Source organism: Nannospalax galili, unplaced genomic scaffold, assembly GCF_000622305.1.
Source record: "Nannospalax galili isolate Female #2095 unplaced genomic scaffold, S.galili_v1.0 scaffold44, whole genome shotgun sequence".
Taxonomy (NCBI): Eukaryota; Metazoa; Chordata; class Mammalia; order Rodentia; family Spalacidae; genus Nannospalax; species Nannospalax galili.
The window spans coordinates 4,481,283-4,498,359 of NW_008355789.1; the positions used below are offsets into that span (position 1 = coordinate 4,481,283).

General features: G+C 47.9%; 1 protein-coding gene across 10 annotated transcripts in view; it reads left to right on the forward strand.

Moving 5' to 3' along the window:
- The window catches only part of Mical2 (microtubule associated monooxygenase, calponin and LIM domain containing 2), a 147,814-nt gene that overhangs the window by 94,547 nt on the left and 36,190 nt on the right, over window positions 1-17,077 (forward strand). For all 10 annotated transcript variants that reach the window (XR_003847103.1, XM_008853491.2, XM_008853489.3 and 7 more), the window contains exons 7-15: window positions 2,230-2,385; window positions 6,210-6,310; window positions 11,027-11,284; window positions 12,297-12,412; window positions 13,214-13,340; window positions 13,997-14,087; window positions 14,977-15,124; window positions 15,915-16,114; window positions 16,412-16,518. Coding sequence is in view for 9 of the 10 variants with exons in the window: in XM_008853491.2 (XP_008851713.1) it covers window positions 2,230-2,385; window positions 6,210-6,310; window positions 11,027-11,284; window positions 12,297-12,412; window positions 13,214-13,340; window positions 13,997-14,087; window positions 14,977-15,124; window positions 15,915-16,114; window positions 16,412-16,518 (1,304 nt within the window). In the remaining variant the exon portion in view is untranslated. The remainder of the gene's footprint in view (window positions 1-2,229; window positions 2,386-6,209; window positions 6,311-11,026; window positions 11,285-12,296; window positions 12,413-13,213; window positions 13,341-13,996; window positions 14,088-14,976; window positions 15,125-15,914; window positions 16,115-16,411; window positions 16,519-17,077) is intronic.

Here is a 17,077-nt window from a genome sequence, read left to right on the forward strand (position 1 = left end):
CTCTGTCTCTCTCTCTCTCTCTCTCTCTCTCTCTCTCTCTCTCTCTCTCTCTGGGTAGAGGAGCCCTCTTGACATTGAGGCTAGGACTAGGAGAGGCATCATCTGTAAGATGCTTTAGAAAGGTAGGATGTGGTGGGAAAAGCCAACAGGAGCTCACTGAACACCTGCTGTGTGTAAGCCAATATTCTGAGCACCCTTTTCTCACTTCAAGTAAGACAAACATTTCATGTTTTTAATTGCCTCCGTTCACGTTCAAGTACACTACTAGCCAAAGGAGAAGCCCCTTTCTTTTCATAATCTTGAGCACACCCAGTGTTGGCCAGTTAGTTAGGTGCACTGCCAGCAATAAAGCCATACTTCTCTGAGTCCTGTAGCTAGAAGCATAGCAAGGTCTCTCAGAGTGAGATCTAGTTAGACTGTGAGAGAACCCCTGACCCACTGTCGGGACCTGCGTTGGTCACCTTGACCTCAAATGGACTAGCTGACAGGCCACATTTATACTAGTGGTGTTCTCTGAGTTCATGAGTTATAAACATGGTACCTAGGGCATTTCTTGGAGTAGGGACAGTTCTACTTTCTGAGATTGCCCTTCCCAAGGGTCACAGGCTGCAGATCTGACTGGTGCTTTCAAGCTGTCCAATGTGGATTCTCATATGATTTCTGGAGTTGTTTTGGGTGGTTCAGGAAAAATACCCAACCACCTCCCAAAGACCCCATCTCCACATACCATTAGTGTGTGTGTGAATTGGGGGATTACATTTCCAGCATGTGTTAGGGGACACATCCAAACCATAGCAAGGGATGGTTTGAATTTATTTAACAGCATGTCTGGGACAGGGGAACTCAGAACTGGTCAGAAAATCAGAAGCTTGAAGAGGAGGGTTAGAAGGGCTCTATGAAAATGAGGCCACTTGTTGTGATCCACCGTGTCACCAGCATTCAGGAGAAGTGATCCTATAAACCACTGAAAATGGAGAAGTCTGGGCTAAGTGCTGAGGCTCTGTGGTAGTAGGGTAGAGTGGCCATGATCAACAATAGTGTGATCAACAATAGATGGAGGAAGGGGTGTAGAATGAACTACCAAGAAATGATGAATAATGGCTATCCTAATGAATACACTAATTACCTTGATTTGATCAGTGCTTAAAATATGCATATATCAAGTATTGCATTGTATATCCTAAATACATACAATTACTATAAGTCAATTTTTAAAATAAAATTAAGGAGCTAGAGAGATGACTCGGTTGTTAAAAGTACTTGCTGCTCTTTCTGGTATCAGAGTTCAGGTGACTTGCAACTCCAGCTCTAGTGGGTCTGACACCCTCTTCTGGCCTCTGAGGGCACACACACGCACATGCATATAACACAAACAGACATACATACACATACATATAAATAAATAATAAAATCAGGGCCTAGAGAGATCACTCAGCAGCTAAGAGCACTGGATGTTCTTGCAGAGGACCCCGATTCAGTTCCCAGCAGCCACATGGTGGTTCACAGTCACCTAGACCTCCAGTTCCAGGGGATCCATTACTCTCTTCTGGTCTCTTTGGGTACTGAACATACCTGGTGCACTTACATACATACAGGGAAAACACTCATACACATAAAGTAAAAATAACTAAATCTTTAAAAAATATTTTAAGAGAAAAACTACCATAAAAATGCTAACAAAGTCATTTGAATTGTATGAGTTCTCAGTGCCCAAGGGCTTCATAAATGTGTTAGGCGATGGGGCTGGAGAGATGGCTCAGTGGTTAAGAGCACTGGCTGCTCTTGCAGAGGGTCCAGGTTTGATTTCCAGCACCCTCATGGCGGCTAACAACTGTCCATAAACTCCAGTTCCAGGGGAATCCAATGGCCTCTTCTACCCTCTGCTTGACATGAATGAACTTAGTCATTCAGGCAATACACTCATATACATAAAATAAAAATAACAAATCAATATAAATAAAGTAAATGTGTTAGGTGACATACCCAGAACCTCCACAGAAGGGGGAGCTCTGTGACTGCCTGCTAGAGCAGATGATTTCGGCCACTTGTCTATACATGTGTATATGGTCCTACACTGTGAAAAAGGACAGAGCCCCACTGACTTCAAAGGCCTCTTGTGAACAGGCCTGGCGCTTCTGCCTGCTCTGTTCTTGGCACTAAGAAGAGCTCTCTCAGTAGCATTAGCAGCATACCCAGAGGACTGATCCACTGGCTCTTTCCCTCCCACAGGATTCAGGAGGAAGGAGTTCCGAGGGAAGCTGGCCATCGCCATCACCGCCAATTTCATAAACAGGAACAGCACAGCCGAGGCCAAAGTGGAGGAGATCAGCGGCGTGGCCTTCATCTTCAACCAGAAGTTTTTTCAGGACCTGAAAGAGGAAACAGGTGGGACCCTCACCCCTCTAAACCAGACCCTTGTCCTCAGTTTCTGTGTGTGTGCATGCGTGTGCATATGTGTACACGTGTGGAGGCCAGAGGATAAACTCTAATATCATTCTTTACATGTGATCCACCATTGTTTATGAGATGGGGGTCTCTCCCTGATATGGTTGACTGGCAAGTAAACCCCAGGGATCCACCTGTCTCTGCCTGTCCAGCCCTGGGATTGCAGTGCATGCTACCATGCCTGGCTTTTCAAATCTCCCATGGGGTTTGGGGATCAAAGTCATGCCCTCGTGCTTGTACAACAAGTGCTTTTCTGATTAAGCTATCTCTCCAGCCCCTTTTCCAAGTTTCCAAGGCGCTCAGAGGGCCTACTGGCTTCTGGTGGTTCCTGAGACCAGAGATTTACTCTGAAAGTATGGGAGCAGAGATTTCTCTTAAGACCGTAAATGCACAGTAGTCCTTCAAGGACACAAGGGATTCTTGAGAGAACGTTCTAGATGTTATTCATTGTATGTTATGCATGCTCAATATTTTGGAGTACTGAGTCAATGTTAACACATAAAATAGGTTCCTATCCAGCAAGAGTGGACACATAGAGCACTATAATGTAGGGTGGTCGGGCTGGCTATACCCAAGATCAGCATGAGATGCAGAGGGCACTCTGAGGAGCCAGCAATAACCTGTGACACATCAGCTACCTCTCCCTATGACACAAGCAAGTACACCTCCTCTCTGGCAGCAGTTGTCACCTGGCTCTGGGCCTAGAGGACAGAAGGTATTGACTGTTAGCTTAATGATACTTTTTTTTTTAAAGTTTTTTTGAGACAGCGTCTCCCTGTAGCCCCAGCTGGCCTGGAACTCACTATATAGACCAGGCTGGCTCACAGAGATCCACCTGCCTCTGCCTCCTGGGGTCAAAGGCGTGTGCCACTATGCTCGGCACAGATACTCTTGAATACATATACTGGGTCTAGGGCATAAGCTAGATCAACGAACTGAGAGTTAAGTTATATTCTATGTGGCTAGATAGTCAATAAACAAACAAGCAGCTTGTCAGGCAGTAATAAGGATAGAGGCAAAAACAAAGTGGAGTGAGGGCAGAGAGAGAGTCACCTCTTCCCATTAAGTGAATTCCTTTCTTTTTAACCTCACCGAAAATGTATATTATTCCTTGGAAAGGTAGTATAATAATAATGTTAAATTAGATATCTGTACTAGCCGGGCATGGTGGTACATGCTTATAATCCCAGAACTTGGAAGGTGGAGAAAGGTTGATTGGGTGTTCAGGCTAACTTTGGCTACATAGTGAATTTGAGGCTAGACTCAAGTATAGGAAACCCTATCTCAAAATAAAAAAAAGGAGGAAGGAAGGAAGGAAGTAAAAGAGGTGAGGAGAGAAAAGAAAATCTCTAAACAAGCCATCTGTCTCTCTGATAATCCGGTCTTCACTGGTATATTAACACTTCCTGTAAATTTCCACTTGCACACTCATTTCATGTGGCTCCAGTTCTAACCAGAGCATCCAAGTCTCTCCGGATTTTCTTCCTAGCACATTTTAAAGATTGCCCACATTTCTCAATTTTCTCGATTTTCTCATTCAACATCACATTTTAAATACAGTCCTGATGGTCAAATTGGTGCGCTAAGGACTCTCTCCGCATTCAAGCCAGGAGACCAGCAAACTCTTGCTGCTGTGTTTTCATTTGAGAGGCAAATGGTTTTCTATGTTCAGAGGGCCAAAAAGTCTTAAGGATAGTGTTAGTGTTTATTTAGCTGTTTGGTTTTTTTTTTTTTTTTTTTTTTTTTTTTTTTTTTTTTTTTTTTAAAAAAAAAAAGAGGACGATAAATCTTTCACTGTGATATATCGAGACAAGGCCTCCCTATAGCCCCAGTTGACCTGGAACTCATTATATAGACCAGGCTGACATCAATCTCAGAGAGATCCACCCACCTCTACAGCCCAAGTGCTGGGATTAAAAGTGGTGCCACCACACCAAGCTTAAAGGATAGTGTTTTGTGATGCATAGAGACGATGGGACATTCAGGTTTCAATGTCTGTAGCAAAGGCTGTGGCAACATAGCACAGCTCTGGTCATTCTTTTGAGCTGCTCTCTATGACTGGTTCTGGTTCTCCCATGAATGTTTGTAACAGAGACTGCTGACCCCAAAGTCACACATGTTTACTGTCTGGCCTTTTATTCAGATCCCTGGCTTCTGATCTAGACCTCGCCTGAACTTACTGTGACAGATAAAACTTTCCATGGGATCATTCCCATATGCTCTTTTTCTAGGAATGGAATAAGTTGCTGAGCTAGGTTTATCCTCCTGCTGGTTGCTTACCACCTTATGACCCTTTGAGTTTCTCTGCAGTCCCATCACTTTGCTATGAGTTTTCATATTTCCTTCTCCTGCATTATATCCTTTGAATGATGCAATGGTTAATTCTCTAACCTTTCCTTCCCTTCAGAAGCTAGGAAAATAAATACAGAAACTACCAGATATGAGTTACGACAGAACACTGAGTATGTTTTTCCAAAGGTTTTGATGAGCTTCCTTTAAATTTGACCCCAGTTGTTACCCTTGGTTATTGTTCCAGGGCAAAGTACCCCCCCCCCTAGAAAGAGCCATAAATTTCCTTTGATTCTCCTGGGGGCCCTCTGCATTGATGGATGTTTCCTATTTTACTGTAATAATAAGGGTGTTGCTATGGTTACCCAGCACGCCTTGTGTGGGGTGCTTTTGGGTCACTGTGTACCTGTTATTTTCCCTTCATAGAAGCTAAGCCTGAGGTTGGTGAACTCCAATGACCATTAGAGTCACCCAGGGAGCTTGTTAGGACTTTGGGTGCTGGCCCTGCCCCCGGAGTTTCTGCTTCAGCAGGTCAAGTGTCCCCCTGCTGATTTGCTCTTGTATTAAGTTCTCAGATGAAGCCAGTGGTTCTGGCTGAGGCTCACTGCACCCCTTTGAGAACAGAGCCAAGTTCTCATCTCAAAGCACAACTTTAAATGAAGAAAGCTAACAAGTGAACAATTTGCAATTGGTGGAAAGGTCAAAAGATGGAGTCTAAGGCTGGGGAGATGACTCAGTTGAGGACCTGAGTTCAGTCCCAAGAATCCACATAAATATGCCAGGCATGGTGGCGTGTGCTTGTAATCCCAGCTCTAGGGAGATCGTGGGATCCCTGGGGCTCACTGGCCAGTAGTCTGGCCTAATTGGTGAGCTTCAGGCTAATGATAGACTTGTCTCAAAGGAGATGGGCAGCACCTGAGGATAACATGTGTGTGACTCTACACACACAACACACACACACACACACACACACACACACACACACACTCGAACACATATACACACTCTACAAACAAGATGCAGTCTTGGCCTCCACCCTTGAGTTGTTGCTACCATTGCATCTGGGCTTTCTCATGCAAGCCACTACATGGTGGGAATAGTCTCTGGAGAATTCCCAGAGCTCTGTGCAGCTCCCAGTGGATGAGACTTTGAGCTGCAGAATGTTGGGATCAAATTCAACTATGTCATTGCTTAGCATCCATGGCCCTGGCCAGCATTTCCCACTTCTTCCCTAGCTCTAACTTGGAAATACTGGACACCTGTGGTGGCTGTAAATTGGTTTTTGAACATGTCTTTGTGCAATTATGAAAGCTAGCTGCTCTGGCCTGCGTAACTTCTGGCCCCTGTTCTGTCATCCCCAGCCTGCTATGTCTTTGCCATTTATCTTGCATGAATATTCTTCATATACATGATGAGACCTAGAAAGAAGCAAGGTATGGTTTGGTAAACTGAGTCTGGATGCTTCTTGTTCCTAGGGATCGATTTGGAGAACATCGTTTACTATAAGGACTCCACCCACTACTTTGTCATGACGGCCAAGAAGCAGAGCCTGCTGGACAAAGGCGTCATCATTAATGTACGTACCTTCTGGCTGTGATTTCCCAACTGTCCTTCCCTGCCCAACCTGGCCTGGCAGCATCAGCAGGTGCAGGAGAAGATACTGTACTGTTAGAAACCCACCAAGGGGAGGAAGGGGGACAAGGAGCCACCCACTCACCACCCTCCTTGCCCTTGGCATTATGTGATTGCTGGATGAAGGAGCCAGTGTCCACACACATGGCAATGCTTGAATATGATTGGCCAGCTCCTTACCCTCCCCAAGTCTCACTCACTCAACTCTACTCCTTCCCTGGGATATCACATGTCACTTGGAGATAGGGGCTCCCTGTCCTGGTAGAACATAGAGGGGCCACTACTTCTGAATCTCATGCTGTCAGAAAGATGACGGAAGGTTGTCTCTGCCATGTACTAACTCAAGATGGTGAACAAGAAGCTGATTTTGACTGCAGAATAGAAATAATTTCTGTCTAAAAAGGGTTCTTGGCAATCAAATGTGTGTGGGGTACAAGAAGTTCATGTACACACATGTATATAAATACACACACATACACACACAAATACACACTGTATTCAGCACAATACCTAGTAGACAGCGGTTTGCAGATTCCATAACTACTCAGCCTTGTTTGGACACTTTGTTCTGTCGGCATCTTAGTTCTCTTTGTTGCTTTGCATAGTTTTATTTATTTTGTTTTGAGACAAGGCTTTCCTCAAACTCCATTCTCCTGCCTCAGCCTCCCAAGTGCTGGGATTACAAACATGCACCCCAGGCCCGGCATGCATCGTCAAATATAAAGAAAGGACAAGGTTGGGCTAGAATGAGATGGCTGGGTGGTTAGGAGCACTTCCTGCTCTTCCAGAAGGCCCAAGTTCAGTTCCAGCACCCGCATAGGGCAGCACACAACTGCCTATATAACTCAGTTCCAATGGATCTGACTCTTCTGACTGCCACTGGTATCTATATAGACATACACTTATACACATAAATAAAAAATAAAATTAAATCTGAGAGCGAGAGAGAGAGAAGACAAAATTAGGCAAGAAGCTCCCAGGTCGGGAGCTCCTCTGGTCTGGCCTCATCCTTCCAGAGCCCCTGTGGTCACCACTGCAAAATAAGTATCCTCCAGCCCCAGATCAGTGGGCCTCCAGGTGCCTGCTGGGACCAGGACAATGCCCTGTGCTGCTTGTTGGAGAGGAATGTGCCTTTCTTCTCTCCAGCTTGTGCTGGCAGCTGGCCTGGAAGTATGAATAACCCAAGCTTCCTCTGGGCCTCTCCACCTTGCCTGGAGCCAGTGCTAGAAGCATGAGGTAGAACCAGGTGAAGCTGAGGGCACTAGCCCTCCCACATCTACTGAACCACTGCTGGCTGGGTCAGTCTAGGAATGTGGTGTCTCCTTCTCCTCTGAGGTGGCTTCCTTAGTCTGCAGCTGACTGTGTACACAGTTCAGGACCATTCGGGCACAGGGAAGCAGGTACAGTGGGCACCTTTGCAAAAGAGGGCCTGTGCAGTCGTCAAAGTGTAACTTGGGTTTTGTGGTCCAGAGTGCCTCAACTTCCTGGGATGCTAAAGTCCCCTTCAAATATCCCAGAACATTTATACAAATAATGACGTATTGCTTTTGGTGGCTTGATTCCTTGACAGTTGTCACAGACCCTCCACCTTCCTATCTCAGGCTCTGTATCATGGCACAGGTGGGGGAGGTGACTGAGGAGGAGCTGGGATGGGTCCCAGGCCCCTGTTGTCCTTACCAAGGCCTTTACTTCTCAAAGGCCTCCAGAAACTCCTCCTAAGCTGGCGAGGGCCTCAAGGAGTGGGACTGGTGCTCTTAGAAAGCGGAGGCCACAGAGTCAACCTCAGAGAACTGGCCATCTGTGTGTGTGTCAGGAGCTGTGGCCTGGGCATCCAGGGTCCAACCACACCCCACAGAGTTTGCCTGGCACACCACCCCCTGAGATACTTGGTTCATACTCTCCTTCTGCTCCCAGTAGACTGACAAGCCCTCTCCCTAAACAAGTCACATTTTCCTATAGGAAGCAAAGGTGCTGAGCACACAGTTGTTGGATGGCAGACCTGTGGGTAATAGGGCTCCCTTGCTGGCTTACCCATCTGTTCTTGCTGACTCTTTTGGTGCCTCCCACAAGGAGAGTAGTTTCTTCTCAAGAAACCAGGCCTTGGGCTCCCACCTGTGTCCAGCTTCCCTTTCCCTATGCAGAGGGCCCTGCTGGCCCACGCTCATGCAGGCTAGGACTCCTGATCTTTGTAGACTGTTCTTACCATGTTGGAGGGGGGAGCTTAGCTGCCAGGCATGGATCTACCTCTCTGATGCTGTCGGTGCTCATCCACCCTCATCAGAGGCTTAGGGGAGAGCATTAGGCACAGCCTCTTCTATCTAAGTATGTATTACTCCTGTTCCTCCTACGTAATCTCCACCCTTCACTGCTTGCTTCCACCCTTCTTGCTGCTTCCCTGTTTGCTGTCCCGTCTGTACAGAATCCAGTCTCTCTCATCAGCACCATAGGCCTATGGAGAATGGAGCCCAAAGTCATCCTCCAGCATCACTTGTATCTACTCAGAGCTCCTTCCCCAGGCTTGTGGCTTTGCATGGAATCCTGCTTCCTGTCTTTTCCCTCTACTTTCTTCTCCTCTTCTTGTTCCAATTTCCCCAGTAGTTCTGCCATTTCCCATCATGCATCACTCACCTGGGACCCCCACAGCCACCCTGGCCACCTGGGCTCTCCTCCATGTTCTGCCTAGCGGTCCACACACTCCAGCTAGGGTGTCGGCCCTGGCCATGTGTTTGAAGTATAGTGGCCATATTCACCTCTCACCTGGTTCACCATGGGAAGGGATTCTGTCTTAGAGAGGAAGAATGTATGAGAACCCCTCCAGTCAGCCCCCACCCCCACCTCATCTCTACCCCTTCAAAGGATGCCAGGGACCATGTGACTATAGGAATAAGTGTCACTACCAGGGACCCTATACGGACACCAGGCTCTTAGGCCAATCTGCCTGCAGACTGGAGGGAAATATTAGAATTTTCCCTGCTGGGTATTTAAGATCATGGCTTCCCAGAAAATGTAGACAGGAGACCACTCTGAGTATACTGCTAGTGTGTTGGATGGATCTAATTATCACCTCACCAAATGCCACCAGGTATGGCATTGTGAATTAGTGGGGGCAGGCAGTCTTATCCTCTGAGCACTCCCCATGTGCCAGGCATGACATGGGGTAGATAGTCCGAGTGTACAGTTTCTATCTTCAGGAGACTCCAACAAACAGATTTGGTTATTATGAGTTTACAAATGAGAAAATGGAGGCTCAGATCCATGCTAGAAAACTTGACCACATTTTTAGAGAGCGGCCAGCTGAGGTAAAATTTGGTACATTTCACCTATTGGCCCAAAAGCCTGTGTTCAACTTTAACACATTAGTCCACCTCACTCACTTGTATGTGTACTTTGGGTGGACCGTTTGTATCCCAGGCTTGAATTCACCATGTAGCTTAGGATGACCTAGAACTTCTGATTCTTTAGTCTTGCCCCCCCCCCCCGAGTGCTGGGATTGCAAGCATGCATCTCCATCCCTGTTTATGCAGTGCCACGGGTTTCCACCCTGTGGGAAAGTAGAACACTGAGCACATTAAGGGCCCAGCCAAGCTGTGAGCAGCGCCCCCAGAGTCTAGAAGGGAAGCTGGAGAGTTCCGTGGCATGCTTATTTTCTCCTGATCTCATTTGACAGCTAACCACAGCCTGTCTGGGCCCCTGGTATCTTAACTCCATCCATGATTAAATCACACTTACTGACTTGTTCATCTATCTCTTAAATGTGCTCCTTATTTACCTGGAGGCTGTTATCAAGCATGCTGCTTATAATTCCCAATGTTTTCTGTCAAAATTCCTACTGAGATAAATCTTTTAGCACTGGGTGCCAGGAGAGTTCGCCTCCCCTGAGGAATTTCTGGCCTTCATTCTTTCTGATAAGGAAAGTCCATATCGCATTTCCCCTTTGCCTTGGGTGCCAGGAAGCCCAAAGCCAAATTGAATGCCTTAAGCACAACTATGCTAACCCTCACGGCTGGCCCATGTGCTTTATTTCCTTGGCCCTGGTTTGCTATTTCTGGGGGGGGGGGTGCCCCAGCATATGTGTATGCATATGTGTACCTGTGTTGAGGTCAGAGGTCAACCTCTGGTGTCATTCCTAGAAGTTGTCTACCTTGTTTGTTTGGTTGGTTTGGTTTGGTTTGGGTTTTTTGTTTTGTTTTGTTTTGCTTTTTTGAGACATGTGTCATTATGTTGACCTGGAACTCACTATGTAGACTAGGATGGCCTTGGACCCAGAGATCTGCCTGCCTTTGCCTCCTGCGTGCTGGGATTAAAGGCATGCACCACCATGCCTGGCTCTACCTTGTTTTTTAAGAGTAGGTCTCTCGCTGGTCCAGAGTTCACCAATTAGGCAAAGCTGGCTGGTCAAGGAGTCCCAGGGATCTACCTGTCTCTACCTTCCCAGGACTGGGATTATTATACCTGGTTCTTTGTGTGTGTTCTGGGGACTAAACTCAGGTCCTCAGGCTTGTAAAGAAGAGCTTTACAGACTGAGAGATGTCCCCTGCCCCTCTATTTCCATTTTCATTAACCTCCTGTAAAGACTCACATACTGTGGACTTTTGCCTACCAGGGGTCTGAGTCCAGCCCTTTGAAAGAAACTTGTCAGTCATGTTTTGATCTTCCCTAGGACTGCATCGATACAGAGATGCTGCTGTGTGCAGAGAACGTGAACCAGGACAACCTTCTCTCCTATGCCCGTGAAGCTGCCGACTTTGCCACCGATTACCAGCTGCCATCCTTGGACTTTGCCATAAACCACTATGGGCAGCCTGATGTGGCCATGTTCGACTTCACCTCCATGTATGCCTCAGAGAACGCAGCCCTGGTGCGGGAGCGCCAGGCACACCAGCTGCTCGTGGCCCTTGTGGGCGACAGCCTGCTTGAGGTATTGCCTGTACTTGGAGCCCTGCATTCATGCTATGACTCAGATCTATGCATCTGTGCTTGGACTGTTAGCCCCTGTTGCCAACAACCCCGAGAAGGGTGGGCACTCAGCCAGTGGGCAGACCTCTGCCAAGACCACCCTGGCCCTGGAGCCTGCCCTTTTGCTGAATTCAGAGGCGCCTGTCAGCCTGCCTGTAGGTGGGAACTTTTTCTCCCATCTCCAGCATCTTCTGGGCTGCTTCTTGGTTGGAGTACAAAATAAATCAGCCCAGCTCTGGAGCCCAAGACTATCCTCCTCAGAACATACAGACCCTAGGCTGGGCTGGGATCTGTCACCCATGTATGTGGGTGGCCTTTCAGTGGAGAGATCTTTAAAGGTATAAGAGACACTACAGGGAGAGGAGAGTTACAAAGTCCATCACTGCTGCCATGGCCTCCCTCTCAGAAGGGATAGCATCTAATCTCAGTGTGAGCATTGCTGGTGTCTGTGTATTCATCACAGATTGCAAACCCAGCCTTGGAGCAAGCTGGTTGCCTTCTGCTTGGCCATACTGGTCCTTGCTCACCATATTGTGGACTATCACTGGCTTCTTGGTCGAGTATCGGGCATTCACCCCACCTCTGTCCCAGTCCACCTCCCAACCTTCTCTTCCTCAAGCTCTTCCTGTGCTAGAAGGCTTCAGCATTTTCTAGCCACTGAGCTTTTACCCCTGATCTTCTCAAATGGAAGAATTCTGTCTATGCTCTAAAATTAGCATAGTGGCAACTCTTCCAGGAAGCATTCTCTCTGGCTCAGTTCTGGTCTCTCAGGGCCCTCAGGCAGCTCTGCTGCAAGGAGGCCATCATACCCTTTACATTGGCACTACAACTGCCCATGATTGTGGTGAGCTGTGGACAGCAGGTCCCCTCTCCATCCATCCTTGCCCGGTTCAGAGATGGTAACCAGAGAATGCTAGGTGAACTGGGAAAGCTGGCTAGGCATCAACAGGAATTTTGCATGTGTTCTTTTGTAGCCATTTTGGCCCATGGGCACAGGCTGTGCCCGCGGCTTCCTCGCAGCCTTCGACACTGCCTGGATGGTGAAGAGCTGGGACCAGGGCACCCCGCCCCTGGAGCTTCTGGCTGAACGGTGAATTTCTAGCTGGGGGCGGCTGGGTAGAAGGCTCAGGCAGGAACAGGGCCAGGCTGGCTGCCCTATAACCTCTGAATTATACTGACCTGTCTTTTCACATGTGGCCTGGTATGATTCCAGGGTCCCCCAGGACACGCCCTATATCATGAGCCATCTCCATCAATGACCTTCTCTGGTGCCCAAGGTCTTGGGTCCTGGTTGTCAGAGAAATATCTTCATAGGCTAGTCCTAAATTGGGGCTCCCTGACATTGTACATGTAGCCAAGACCCACAGAGGTTTATTTAAGGGAGTCTTTAAGGACATTTCTGTGTTCTGTTCTGAATACAGTTCTATGACCTGCCCAGTCTCTCCTATAGTTGAGATCCTAGACTTCTTCTCAAGAACCTTTCTGTTGGTCACATGGCCATGACAGATGGCAGGCTGGGAGACTCATCATGATTGGGGAAGACAGGCTTCTAATGGGCTTGGGTGTGGACCCTTATGGCACAGGGGGCAGGCCACAGGAAGCAGCGTGGCTGGGTGATAGTTTTAGCTGAATCACTGGATACTGAGATGCCAGCCCTGCATTCCTGCCTCCTGCCCAGGGAAGGCCATGTCCCCCTCTACCCAGACACTCTTCTCTTCCCCTTTTGGTCCCTCCCCAAATTTTGCAGCTCCCAAGATTGTGTCAGGCATATAGGGGAGGATTGTAAAAACATGCCTAGAAGGCCTGGAGACCAGAGAGGAGGGGAGGGTGGGAACAAGGGCCCTAAGGTGGCAAAAATGACCTCTGACCTCTGGGCTTTGCCTCTCTGCAGAGAAAGTCTATACCGGCTGTTACCTCAGACAACCCCAGAAAACATCAACAAGAACTTTGAACAGTACACATTGGACCCTGGGACACGATATCCAAACCTCAACTCACACTGTGTCAGGCCTCACCAGGTGAGCCCATTCCCAAGTCTGTCTTAAATCCCTGCACTGAGCTGAGGGAAGGGAATGATCTCAAAAAATCTCTACACTCCTGGAGCTGGGCCACCAACTCATGGTGGTCGGGTGGGATCAATTCTTTTCCTCAGGAGAGTCAGGAGTACAATAGAGAGCATTCTTTCCAACCCATAGAAGGGAACCAGAACACATATGGTATTTGTATGTATGACTGGTCTTCCCATCTGAACATCTGTTTGCATGTGTTAATTTGTCATGTGCATATGCAACACTGACCTTCTTTCCAGCAAATAATCCACTTACCTAGATATCTCTCTTCCTTACCACACTTGGGCCTGGACCTGGACACCAGCATTTCTGCCAGGGATTCTAGCTGCCCAACATCCCCTCCACCCTTTCCAGTCAGTAGAGCGGAGAATAACAGGGGTTTCTTATTAACCAAGTACGTAGTTACCGTCACTTCTCCCACATCTGGGTAGACACTTGAGGGCTGTTGTTTCTGACCCGGTTGCCTGGTTGTACTATTGGAGATTATACCAGCCAACCCTCAAGGTCAGCAGTGGCAGGCAGTAGGCAGGGTAGATGTTGCAAAGCGGCCCGAAGCCAGGATCTAGGAAACCTGTACACAACTGTGTGGCATCTCCTGCTTACAGGTGAAGCATTTGTACATTACCAAGGAGCTGGACCATGTCCCTCTCGAGAGATGGGGCTCATTGAGGAGATCCGTCGGTCTCTCCAGGCGAGGTAAGCGGCTCTTCTGGGACTCTGGGAGAGACTGTGCAGGGGCTGAGGGCTACTCGGTGACCTTAATGACATAAGTCCAGTGGTCATCCTGGCTCTGCCAAAAACTATGCGATGTTGGCAGGAAACTCACCTGTGGAATGGCTTCACAGGGCTGGTTTGTACTTTCCTTTTATTTTGAATATTACTGTCCTGTCTCCCCAACTAGATAACAAATCCCCCACATTTCACTCTTCTTTTGATCTTCTTGGGCCTGACACAGCACTAGGCACAGAGTGAGTGTTCAGTGACAGGGGAAGAATGGTTCCCTGGAGTGAGTAACCCTCCAGCAGCCAGCCTCCCTCAGGCCCCTCTCCTGCCTGGTGACACTCTGACTAGCCTCCTCTCTTCCTCACATGAGTCACATGCCCAGCTGCTGTAAAACACTGTTTACTGTAGTAAATTGTTTTACTGTTACACAAACATGGCAAGTTGTCCACATTCCTGCCTTCAAATCATCCTCTTTCCTGGAATACCTTCTGTCTGATGAATTCCTAGTCGTTCTTCAATAGTTAGTTCAAATACACCTCCCCAGACACTGCCTCCTCAGGCCAGTGTGGGGCAGCCCTGTTCACAAGCTCCTTCCTCCACTACAGCACTATGTTCCTGTCACTAATAGACGCAGGGTCTGTGCTCCTAGCCTCCAACCCTGGACCTGGCCATAGTGGACCCTAGGGAAGGTACTGTTAGACAGTGTGCCTCCTATCCCAGCATCCTGCCCTCCAGCTATGCTGGTGATCAGTCCCCAGCAGTGCCCATCCACTCTTCCCTGGTCCCAGCCCTGCTGGCAGTGAAAGGGGACACTTAGGCTCAAAATTCCTGCAGAGTTTCACTGCCTGTCTCCTCCCTGCAGAGTCAGACATCCGGCCTAACAAGCTCTTAACCTGGTGCCAGCAGCAGACCGAGGGCTACCAACACGTCAACGTCACTGACCTGACCACATCCTGGCGCAGTGGCCTGGCCCTGTGTGCCATCATTCACCACTTCCGACCAGAGCTGATGTGAGTATGAAACACAGGCTGGGCCCTGGACATAAGGGACCCCAGCCTCTGCTAGTTGATGACTGCCCTCTGGCTCAATATTTCTCTCTGCAAGCTTTTCTTTGAGTTGCTCCTAAATTTGCTTTTCCTTCTGCACTGACTGCTTGGGTAACAGTGAGTTTAATCTGTGTCCCTAGACTCACTGGTTTGCATGCTCACCACTTGTCCCCCACCCTAGCCACCATATGTTGGAATTTGAGCATACAACCTTAGAATCCTACCCTCAGGAGAGGAAGTGAGGGCAAGACTTAGCTCAGCCAAAAGAAGTCCATTTGGCACCCAGACCTATCAACTGGCTACCATTGAGTGGTTACTTCGCTTCTCTGAGCTCTGGACTCATCTCTATATGTAGGAAATATGGGAAGGTCAATAGAAAGGTGAGAGGACATTGTAGATACCATGTTTGATGTCCAAAGAGCAATACCTATTGACATCAAGAGAAGCACAGCCTCCCACCATGTATAAATCCATAAAAGGCTGATAGAAACCTACCAAGGTCATCTAGCCATAAGAGGGAGATGGGTCTCATCTCTACATGATACATATAATTTGATTGCTTTGAGAGATGTTCGTACTGTTACTGCAATTAAGAAGAAAAATAATCAAAGTAGCTCTTGCATTTCCCAAAGAGGGATGTTCCTGGGATTGAGGTTGGGCTTGGTGGGGCTGGCAAAGCATCAGCCCACAGAATTTCTTATGAACTCAGTTCATCCCATCTGGCTCTGAACTTTGCCTGGTATTGACCTTCCAGCAACTTTGACTCACTGAATGAAGACGACACTGTGGAGAACAACCAGCTGGCATTTGATGTGGCAGAGCGTGAGTTTGGGATCCCACCTGTGACCACTGGAAAAGAGATGGCGTCAGCCCAAGAGCCCGACAAGCTCAGCATGGTCATGTACCTCTCCAAGTTCTATGAGCTCTTCCGGGGCACCCCACTGAAGCCCATGGGTAAGCAACATGGGAGGCTTTGCCCCACCCCCAGTGCCATCTCTGTCCTCCAACCCAAGTCTAACTGGTCCTCACACTGGTGCTGTCTACTCTGCAACTGCCAGATACTGTCCTTTCAACTCAGAGGCCACACAGGGTGCCCATCCTCCTAGAGACACAGCAGCCGTTTAAAGCTTTATCAAGTCCAGGGTGAAGGAATTGTTCTAGAAGGGCCCAGATACAATGACACCCTGTGGTTATGACAGCACTTCCTGTGCTCAGGAGCTAAATGTCAATGGTACTTTTATTTCCCAACAGATTCCTGGCGTAAAAACCACGGTGAAAATGCTGACCTTGGCTTAGGCAAATCATCCCTTTCCAATAACTATCTCAATCTCACATTTCCAAGGAAGAGGACTCCACGAGTAAGTTTCCAGGCTAGTTTTTGTTTTCTTTCTCCCCGCATGTAGAGGGTGTGAGAGGAAGAACTTCATGCTCTGGTCTGTTTATGTTGATTATTACACAGATCAGAGCTTACAGAAAATGTGTACGAGACTCGGTTGGAGAATATTCTAGTGTCTGTTGCTGTGATAAAATACCCAGACAAAAAACAAAGGGGAGAAAAGGGATTATTCTGCTTACAAATCTAGGTTGCAGTCCATCATCGTGAAGAATTCACAGTGGCAGGAGCTCAAAGCAGCTAGTCACATCACATCCACAGTCAAAAGCAGATAAATAAGGGCATGCAGTCTGCTTGCCAGCTTGTTCTCAGCCAGCTTTCTCCTCTCACATGGTTCAGGACCCTCTGTCTAGGGAATGGCACCACCCACAGTGGCCTGGGTCTTCCCATATCAATGAACAATCAAGACAATCCCCCATAGACATACCAATTTCATCTAGACAGTTCCTCAATTAAGATTCCCTTCCCAGATGATTCTAAGTTTTGTCACGTTGACGATTTAAAACTAAGCATCATAGAGAATG